General features: G+C 34.7%; 1 protein-coding gene across 1 annotated transcript; it reads left to right on the top strand.

Moving 5' to 3' along the window:
- Positions 1–5,426: 5,426 nt before the first annotated feature.
- Positions 5,427–10,587, top strand: LOC134686011 (uncharacterized). Its single transcript, XM_063545717.1, has 2 exons — positions 5,427–5,485; positions 8,775–10,587. Exon 2 carries the CDS (start codon positions 8,779–8,781, stop codon positions 10,453–10,455), a length of 1,677 nt encoding a protein of 558 aa, XP_063401787.1. The 5' UTR covers positions 5,427–5,485; positions 8,775–8,778; the 3' UTR covers positions 10,456–10,587.
- Positions 10,588–11,462: the final 875 nt, after the last annotated feature.

The following is an 11,462-nucleotide window of genomic DNA, read 5'->3' on the forward strand; positions in this document are numbered from 1 at the left end:
GATGTTCCAAAGGGTTTCTCTGTCTAAGCTGTCGAATGCCTATTCGAAGTCAACAAAGTTTATCAGTAACTAAGGACTGTTCAATTATTATGCGTAGTGTGGCTATCTGATCTATGCATGATCGGTCTTTCCTAAATCCGGCTTGCTGTTCACGGAGTTTTTCGTCTATAGCCTTTAGAAGTCGTATAAGGAGAATTTTATTCAGTACCTTTGCTGCCACTGATAATAATGCAATTCCTCTGTAATTTTTGCATTCTTTAAGGTTGCCTTTCTTTGGTAGTTTTATCAGGTGGCCCTCATTCCATTCCTGAGGCATTTCTTCTTGCTGCCATATATCACGGAAAAGTTTATGTAAGAGGTTAGCTGTTAGGTCTGGGTTGGCCTTTAGGGCTTCTGATGGAATGTTGTCCGGACCTGCTGCCTTTCCTGACTTCAACTTTTTTACAGCTTGTTTAATTTCTACTTTTGTAGGAAGGTTAAGATTTATGTGAAGCGCTTCATCTGCTTTGTTGATAACTGGTGTATTAGCTGGGGGTTGTCTATTCAGAAGTTCTTTAAAGTATTCGGCCCATCTAGCAATTGAATATTGAATAAAGTCAATATATCATGCCAAATTAGCCAGCTTTTGCAGCAAATCACCTCCAATGTTTTGAACTTTGGCGATATCAATGTCAGTTCTGATCCATGTCAGTTGTCTATTCACAATCGGAAAGACAGACAAGCCCAGATTATGTTAGCTGTTCCAACAAGAAATATCAGTAATTTGGTTTTGACGTTACAGAAACATATCGATACAAAGTTATCAGATGTCCAGGGTTGTTCTCTGCTACCTAAGGGTAGGATGGTATTCTCCTGTTATAAACAAGAGAAAATAAGAGTCCACAAATCTAACGGATCAAAAGATTACGAAATCAATGATATTGGTAAAGCGGTCGATGTGGTTTTTATTGGGGATGGTTGTATTGCTGTTACATCTGGTCATTCCAATACGATAAGTATAATCGATACAAAAAAATAAAAAACTAAAAAAAACAAATAACAGTTAATTCAGACAATTATGGAGCAGTATATAAAGGCGGACATTTGATTTATTGTGCCGTGGAGAAAGGGTTACAGATGATTCGTCTGAGTGATGAGTCCATTACGAATCTTACCAGAAACAAACTAAGGACCTGGTCGTACGTTTCATCATTCGGTAGTGATGAGTCCATTACCAATCTTACCAGAAACAAACTAACAACCTGGTCGTACGTTTCATCATTCGGTAGTGATGAGTCCATTACCAATCTTACCAGAAACAAACTAACGACCTGGTCGTACGTTACATCATTCGGTAGTGATGAGTCCATTACCAATCTTACCAGAAACAAACTAACGACCTGGTCGTACGTTTCATCATTCGGTAGTGATGAGTCCATTACCAATCTTACCAGAAACAAACTAACGACCGACCGTACGTTTCATCATTCGGTAGTGATGAGTCCATAACCAATCTTACCAGAAACAAACTAACGACCTGGTCGTACGTTACATCATTCGGTAGTGATGAGTCCATTACCAATCTTACCAGAAACAAACTAACGACCTGGTCGTACGTTTCAGCATTCGGTAGTGATGAGTCCATTGCCAATCTTACCAGAAACAAACTAACGACCTGGTCGTACGTTTCATCATTCGGTAGTGATGAGTTCATTACCAATCTTACCAGAAACAAACTAACGACCTGGTCGTACGTTTCATCATTCGGTAGTGATGAGTCCATTACCAATCTTACCAGAAACAAACTAACGACCTGGTCGTACGTTTCATCATTCGGTAGAATTTTGATCTATACAAATCCTGACAGTCATACCGTTTCCTGTTGTGATTATGATAGTAACATACTTTGGACGTTCTGTGGTCAAAGTGTTCTGTGCCTTCCACGCTGTATATCTGTAGACATAGATGGAAACATATATGCAGTGGGAAATCGTACTCACAATGTGGTCGTCATCTATCCCGGTGTACAACGCTACAGACAACTTTTGTCACGTGATGATGGTCTCATTTACTTAAATGTTCTGCACTATGACATATTTACCAATAAACTGTTAGTTGCAAATGAAGCCAATGACGCGTTTGTATATGATGTTAAATGATAAACACAAAACAAGGTTAAGATCGACAGTGATCGACCAATGCTTTCGTTCAATGTTTTTTCATATGTGCATTCGAACTATTCCATGTTAACATTTCCTTTCAATACAAATCTTATATTTAACGTTTCTTTGGTGGAAAGGGCATATGAGTTCTAAAAACAAAAACTGAGAATCCCAAGGTTTGTTTAAACATTAAAAAATTAATTGATTCAATTGATGATAAAATAGATTACAACTGATCAAAGGATCATAACAAATAGCATATAACAACTTTACTATTGTACCTTTATTTATTCTACATTGGCTAGAGGTAAAGGGGGAGGGTTGAGATCTCAAAAAATGTTTAACCCCGTCACATTGTTGCGCCTAGCCTCGATCTGGCCTTTGTTAGTCTTGTATGATTTTAAATTTAAGTTTCTTTTGTTTATGTTTAGTATGATATTCATTATCACTAGTATTCTTTTTTGTTTAGGGGCCAGCTGAAGTACGCCTCCGGGTATAGGAGTTCCTCGCTGTATTGAAGACCCATTGGTGGCCTTCGGCTTTTTTTTCTCTTTGGTCGGGTTGTTGTCTCTTTGACACATTCCCCATTTCCATTCTTAATTCTATGCTGTGAATGCAATGTTGTATTTACATATATTGTTGGATCATAATGTGTGCTACATTTTTTGAATAAACGGATATATAATAGTTATAAAAGGTACCAGGATTATAATTTAGTACGCAAGATGCGCGTTTCGTCTACACAAGACTCATGAGTGACAAAACTAGGCTTCACCAAGAGAAAAGCAAACAACAATATAAATCATAAGACAGTTCAACATAAACCAAAATAATAATATATTTTTTTTATATACGTCTACAAGACGGGATCTGATCGCAATGGATCTAACCAAAAATAGTTGATAAAGGATTGAAGGAATAACTAAAATGAGACAACAACCCACCAACGAAATTGAAGTTAAGACAGTATTATGAATAATATAAGGTGTCAGGTTTGTGTCAGCTTTACGTATATAAGACATAAAGCCCATTGACAAAAATAAATCAAGAGGCAGTTCAATAGGAATAAAAGAAGATGCCTGGTACACACATATAAGACCGTAGCCAATCGGCAAAGTTATTCTTTTAGCAATCTATGTAATTCAAAGAAGATGTGGTATATATGTATACGAGACAACAATCCCAGCGCTCTGGAACACAAATGACTGTTAAGTTACATGAAAGGAAGACAGCACCCAATTGATAAAAATTAATCTAAGGAAAGTTCCTTGTGAGTGAAAAACGATGAGGTATATACGTGTATGATACACCAAATAAACAACAACGAAAACAAAGAAGATTGCTTCGAACAAACATAGTTGTCTCGTATACGTTATTCAGACAGAAACCCATCGACTGTTCAATGTGGGTAAAAGAAAATGCCGAGGAGACTTAACCAAACAGCTATTGCCATTAATAACGTGTCGTCTGTAAAATCCATACTGAACTTAGAGGAAAATCAATTCGGAAAGTCCATAATCTCATGGAAAAATCAAATAACAAAACGCATCAAAAACGAATGGACAAGAACTGTCGTATTCCTGACTTGGTACAGGCATTTTCAAATGTAGAAAATGGTGGATTAAACCTGGTTTTATAGCGCTAACCCTCTCACTTTGAAGACAGTCTCATCAAATTCAGTTATATATACATTGCTGCGTTAACTAAACAGACACAATAGATAAAATAGTCAAAATATGGGTACATCAGTTAAAAAGACAGTTCAATATTAATAAAACAAATAAACGGGTTAACATGAGACAGCAACCCTTCGATTAAACTTACCAACCGATAGATCAATATGAATGAAAAAGGATGGTTGTTATAAAAATATGAGACAGCAACCAACAGACAGAATTAAAAAAAAATAATGTACAATACGAATATTCCAGGTAAATATTTTACATACATCAATCCATAGATAAAAAGCCTAAAAGACCAATATGAATAAAAAAAATGTCGGGTTTAAGCAAATTAGACAGCAACCTAAAGAAAATATCCAATCAAAAGACAGTTTAATCTAGATAACAGAAGATGTATGAATCAATCCGCACACTAAATCAAAAGACAATTCAATTTGAATAAAAGAAGATGTCGGGTTCACGTTGATGATGATTGCTGGTTGCTTAATTGTCCAGGGGAAAATATTACATGCAGGTTCCGGACAGAAATAAATCAGCAATAAATATAATTGGTTAGTCCTGTAATGAAAGCCTCGTGACTGCGTACTTGTACATCCCGCCTAAAGCGAATTGACGTCCCACTTCGACGAGTGTTTTGTTGTTGGTCGGTAGAAGAACCAAAAGTTACCATATTTCTATTCCACAGTCACCCTTGGGTATATGAGACAGAACTTTATTAAAAACAATAAATCAAAATACAGTAAAACAGAATATGAGAAGATTTCAGGAATACGTATATAAGACAGCAACCAATCGATAAAATAGCGGTTATTAATAAATACTTCAACCGGAATGAAAAATAAGAGCCAGAAATACGTCTTAGACGGAAACCCATTACCAAATAAAATAAATTAAAACAGTTGCCACATGCTGATCCCAAGTCATAAACATCATAAATAGTTACTTCTTAAGTATTGTAAGAAGTTGTCGCATGCTGGTTTAATGTAAGTAACAAAGTCAGAATTTGACGATTGCTTGTCCAAAGTCAGAAAGCTCATCAAAATTTACCGCATGTTATTCACATGTCAGAAAACTCGTTAGTAGTTATCGTAAGACGGCCATAAACCAGACGCCTTGTGAGTACATATGTTTCGTCAGAAGTTGCCGTATGCCGATTTAAGATCAGAAATATAGTCAGTAGTTGTCATTTTCAGGAAATCTGAATCCTTGTCAATAGTAACAGTTTGCCGGTCCAAAAGCAGACACCTCGTCAGTACTTGTTGTATGACTGTCCAAACTCAAAACTATGATCAGAAGTGACCGTATGCCGATTCTAGATCTGATATCCCGTCGGTAGTTGTCATATGTCGGTCCCAGATCAGGTTTGTCGTCAGTATTTGCCGTGTAAACGTATGTGTGTTTCGACTATTCAATGATAAACTGAAACTAAATAATATGCATAATTCTATACTATATATTGCATAATCTTTTCTTCGTCAGGAAAAAGTATTTTTATTCTACACAATATGTTCGTTTGGTTGTGCACTATTGATTTTCTGACTAAACAATTATCACTATGCAATTTATTTAAAGAAATGTGTCACCTGACTTTTATGTAAATATAAATAGAACCTTATACCTTCCGTTTTCCAAAGAAACGATCTATTGATGAGACCCATTTTGGTATGTAATTATGATCATTATGTGTCTGTATCAAACAGATATTTTATTTCAAAAGAATCCATATGCAAACCCAATACGCACACAAATAACTACATATTTTTAAGTAAGTTTCCCTTTTTTTGTATTATTTCTATCTACTTTTGATTCAATTCTTCAATGAGTTGTGCATGATATGTTCGAACACGTTGAATGTTTTACTATATTTACCAAATTGAATATTACCAATTTCACCTGTTTTTATTTTTTATAGATTAATTTGTCTTTATTTTGTTTGTTAAATAAACGCATTAATGACAACTTGAAAAATGCGACGTTCACTGAGTTAACAAAGATTAGCAATATATATTTTTATTAAATATTTTTGGAAGTAGTTTATTTTTTTTAAATTTTATATATGAAACTTTTAAGATTTATTCCCAAACTGTTTTTGCTCACTTTATATTCAAATGACGTGAAGTGTGAAATAGTTGTTCCTTCAAACATTAAACTTTACAGTCTGAAGTAAGTGACATTTTTGTACGATCACTAAAGACTTGAAATCTGGTACTTGCTGCTTATTATTGGTCACTGAGTATAATATGATAAGGACTGAACAATTATTGACTCGGAGTCAGGATAGCGTGTATGTAGTGTAAACTGATATGTTTTACTTTTGTACAATTACTCTTTTCGTTTGTCCATATCTGATATCTTTTATTTTGTTTTGTAATCAATTCAACTGTTAGTTAATTTTATTTAATTGTTTCATTTTTCATATGTCGGAACCTTATTAATTTATAGTTGGTGTTTCTAATAGTTAAAGGCCATACGGTTTTCTGTAATATTCTATATCTCCTTCATTTGAACTTTGGTGAAAAATTATCTCATCTTCAACACATGTCCTTATTCTAGATAGAATTAATGATGTGAAAAAAAAATTATGCATTTTCCCTCCTCCTCCTCCTCATCATCATCATCATCATCATTATCATCATCATCATCACGGTGACCTGAACCTGTTGATTTTTCTGTCATTTGGTTTCTTGTGGAGAGTTATCTCATTTGCAATCAAACTATGTCTCTTTTTTATATCCTGAAAAATTCAAAACAGAAAGTCCCTTAAGGTGGTACCTAACACTACAGGGAGATAACTCTGTAAAGTCATCTAAACGTTTTAACTACGTTGTGTTGTAAAAAGAATATTAAGCTCCTCAATGATCAAAATTGGTGTTTGTCAAATTGCTATATAACCAGTGTATTTTTTCTGACAAAACGGTTAGTTCAAACAAATTTTTATTTTTTTATTTTTATTAAAGTCTCAAAGTACAGACTTTGACAAAATTTTATGAAAATTAAACGAGCCAAATTAATTTTAGTGAAAGTGTTGGGTACCACCTTAACAAATGAAAAATAAAAAGCTCAAACACATCAAACGAATGGAAAAAAACTGTCAAATTCCTGACATGGTATAGGTATTTTCTTATATAGAAAATGGTTGATTAAACCTAGTTTATAGCTAGCAAAACCTCTGACTTGTATAACAGTTCCATTATATCGACAACAATGTGTGAACACAAAAAACTGACCTGATAGGTGAAAGTGTTAAAGATATGGGTACAGTATAACGTTGTGTTATAATCTTCACACCCACGGTTGTTCGTATTGATTTCTATATACTGCAAATTCAGAAAATATTGTGATGTTTTTATTATTGCGAAATTGCGACAGGGTTAAAATCGCAATAATTTAAACTCGCATGTTGAAATTTAGCATATAACTTTAATCGGATTTTTCTCAATATCACAAAAAATAAACATTCCAACTATAAATTCACGCAATATTTTTCGAATTTAGAGTAGTGTATGGTCGGGTTGTTGTCACTTGGACACATTCCCCGTTTCCTTTCTCAATTTTATTTTGAAGGCAGTGTGTTTATTTGTTTTTTGTTTCTTTCTAATGCGTTTGAAGTCCCTCTTTTAATGACACTTTGTTATTTTCCTTCTCTTTAATTTTCAATTTTGTATACATTGTTCTACTTTCCTAGACCACAAGGATATTATGATTATTCTCAAACAACAACATGATATGACTGAACTTAACGATTTATACTCTATGTGGATAATAAAGACGTCACATCGCATTCAAAAAGACAACCGTTCATAGTTCTTCAAGACTTCAAGTAGAAGTAAGGTCGAGAAAAATATAATCCATTGTAGATTCAATCATATCGGTGTTAGACTGGTGTTCCTGTAGAGTTAAAGTAGAAATAAGGTATAGAAAATATTCTTTTAAATTATAGTTTCAAGAATATCAATCCTAGGCTGTGTTCATTTTATGTTCAAGTTAAAGAAAGATCAAGTAAATGATCTGTCATTGTAGTTTCACTCATGAATGCTAGGCTGGTAATCTTTTTGTGTTAAAGTAGAAGTAAGGTCGGAAAATAATCTTCCATTCTAGTTTAAAGCATATCAATGCTAGGCTGGTGTTCTTTATGTGTCAAGTAAAAGTAAGGTCTAGAAAATTATCTTCAATTTTAGTTTCGAGCAGATTAGTGCAAAGCTGGTGTTTCTTTTGTGTTCAAGTAGAAGTAAGGTCGAGAAAATGATCTTCTATTATAGTTTCAAGCATTTCAGTTATAAACTGATTTTCCTTTTGTGTTGAAGTTAAAGTTAGAACAAGCAACCAAGCTTCTATTCTAGTTCCAAGCATATCAATGCTAGGCTGGTTTTCAACTAAAGGTAAGGTCGAGAAAATGATCTTCTATTTAAGTCTCAGGCGTATGAAACGTGGCTAGGCCTGTGTTCAACGGAAGATACGGCATGATTGCCAATAAATTGACTAACAACTAGATACCGCACATGATTTCTTTTATAGGTCACTCTATGACTGTCAACAATGATCAATAGTGAAAATGTATAGTCAGCTGTAGGCCCTGACATGGTAATGTACAGCTCAATGTTAGAACTGCTAGAACTGTACTTTAACACCAACCATTTATAAACTTAGCCTTCATGTTAATTATGAAGTGAGCTTTTGTAAATACGACATTATATTTTTGGTGCAATCTAATGGTTCACTGCACATGAAAAAGTGTAAATGCGTGTATGGTATGACGACAATTGGACACATATTCATTTGCTTTCGTCATGATTATGCATGAAATATTTGCAACTGGATATACAGTAAAGTAAGATTAAACCATCAATTAAACAAGCACGTTCCAAGATAGTTACCAGCTTGAATATAATGTATCGTTATACGTACATGAAATTATATGTTACTAAATGTTCAATTTATAATAATGTTGCAGGAACATGGCCAGTAATTGGAGTCTGTGTGGTGTTTGTGATAATCGTCAGGTAAACGAATCATCAGTTGTCTGGTGTTCCGAATGTGGCGAAGGACTATGCGAAGATTGCAAGGAACATCACAGTATTTCCGAAGGAACAACACACCATGAAACCGTTTCAATCGCCGAGTACAAGAGATTACCGACCGAATTTCTGCAAACCGCCGAAATCTGCAAATTACATAATGAAAAATACGAGCTTTTCTGTAGAAAACACGACTGTACGTGCTGTAAGAAATGTGTGAAATCTCACAACGATTGTAAGGATTTGACTGATATTAATGAATTCATAAAAAACGTGAAAACTTCAAACACTTTTTATGAAATTGAACAAACCGTGCTTGAAGTGGCCGAGAATGTTAGACGACTCAGTGCTAATCGGAAAGAAAATTTAAAATCACTAAAAGACAAGAAAAGAGAAATTGAAGTAGAAATAAAACAAACAAGGACCAAGATAAATCATCACCTTGATAAACTTCAGGAGGATTTGATTAAAGAACTAATGGCAGCGGAACAAAAAGAATGCAAGAAAATAGAAAAAGTATTGACTTCTCTACAAAAGAAGGGAAAAGAGATCAGTGAAATAAAACAAAACATTGCTAGTACTAAACAGCATGCGTCCCAACTTCAAACATTTTTAACCATGAAAAATATCGAAAAAGATATTGCGGTCGGAGAAAATTTTATTCAATCGAACACCACAAGTGGAAAAACAAATCAAGTCAATATTTCATGTCAAATTGACAAGCTGTTACGGCAAATCACCGACAGCGTGCAGAAATTTGGAGAAATTAGTGTCAGCTCTAATCTGTTTGATTTGTCCATTCAGAAACGGAAGGTCAGACAAGCACAGATTATGGTAGCTTTGCCGATCAGAAATATTGACAACATGGCTCTGACATTAAAAAAACGTCTCAATACAGATTTGTCAGATGTCCAAGGTTGTACCCTGCTTCCTGGTGGCAAGATGGCGTTCTCTTGTTATAGAAAAGATAAAATAAAAGTACTCAAATCAGACGAATCAAAAGATTTCAAAATCAGTGAGATTGGTTATACCTTTGATGTGGTATTCATTGGTGATGATTCTATTGCTGTAACATCAGGCCAATCACATAAGATTAACATAATTGACTTAAAGAAACACACACTGAAGAAGTCAATAAAAGTTCATTCATATAATAGAGGAGCAGTATACAGAGACGGGCATTTGATTTATTGTGCTAGGGAGAAAGGACTACGAATGATAAGTCTAAGTGACGAATCCATTACAAATGTTACCAATAACAAACTTTCGTCCTTAGCGTACGTTACAACGTTCGGTGACAAACTGTTCTACACAAACAGTGAAGATCACAATGTTACCTGTTGTGATAAACATGGTTATATTCTTTGGATGTTTAGTGATACACGCGTTCTGAGGGGTCCGCTCGGTATCTCTGTAGATAATAATGGTAACGTGTTTGTTGTGGGACTTCATACTAACAATGTGGTCGTCATCTCTCCTGATGGACAACGAAGTAGACAACTTGTATCCAGCAAAAATGGACTGAAAAGTCCACAAGTTCTGCATTATGACACATCTACAAATAAGTTGTTAGTGGCGAATGAAGCAAATGACGCGTTCTTGTACGAAGTTACATGAAAAGCGGGGATGAATCATTTTTACAGTATTCATTACAGACTAACAATGACTGAGATAACTTATTTACTTCATAAAGGTCAAGTGGTTTGATTTAAACTTGTTCATATTTTGAATTTTGTTGATTGAAACCAGCATATCATGCTTATAGCACCATCATTAACCCTATTTATATTGTATGTTATGACTCATTAATAGATGTTTGACATTTTTACCTATGTTTATTATGTCCGTTTGGTTTGATCACACATCGTTGTAAATATTATAAAATTTTGTGCGACTGTCATGCAAGTGAGAGGTTTAATCCACCATTGTATACACAATACCCGAACCAAAAGAGGGACGAAAGATACCAGAGGGACAGTCAAACTCAAAAATAAAAAATCAACAACGCCATGACTAAAGAAAATAGACAAGTATTAGTACAAAAGACACAACATCGAAAACTAAAGCCTTAGAAACACGAACCCCACAAAATAATAAGGGTTGGGTAAGCAGATCCTGACTCACACGAGGCACCCGTCGTGTTGCTCATGTTATCACAAACCCAGTAAAAAGTCTAATTCGGTAGATCACATTTGTGATAAGGAGAGGGATTGTAGTAACGACTTAAGGAACATTACCAATCTTAGCAGAAACAAACTTAATCCAGGTCGTACTTTACATCATTCGGTAGTGATGAGTGCATTACCAATCGTACCAGAAACAAACTAACGACCTGGTCGTACGTTGCATCATTCGGTAGAAATTTGATCTATTCAAATCCTGACAGTCATACCGTTTCTTGTTGTGATTATGATGGTAACATTCTGTGGACGTTCTGTGATAAAAGTGTTCTGTGCCTTCCACGCTGTATATCTGTAGACAAAGATGGAAACATATATGCAATGGGAAATCTTACTCACAATGTGGTCGTCATCTCTCCAGGTTGACAACGCTACAGACAACTTTAGTCACGTGATGATGGTCTCAATTACCCAAAATGTTCTACACTATGACATATCTACCAA

This window comes from Mytilus trossulus, chromosome 10, assembly GCF_036588685.1.
Source record: "Mytilus trossulus isolate FHL-02 chromosome 10, PNRI_Mtr1.1.1.hap1, whole genome shotgun sequence".
Lineage (NCBI taxonomy): Eukaryota > Metazoa > Mollusca > Bivalvia > Mytilida > Mytilidae > Mytilus > Mytilus trossulus.

Bases quoted from the DNA above. Each gene is read 5' to 3' on its own strand.
- LOC134686011 (XM_063545717.1), top strand. From the start codon at position 8,779: ATGGCCAGTAATTGGAGTCTGTGTGGTGTTTGTGATAATCGTCAGGTA.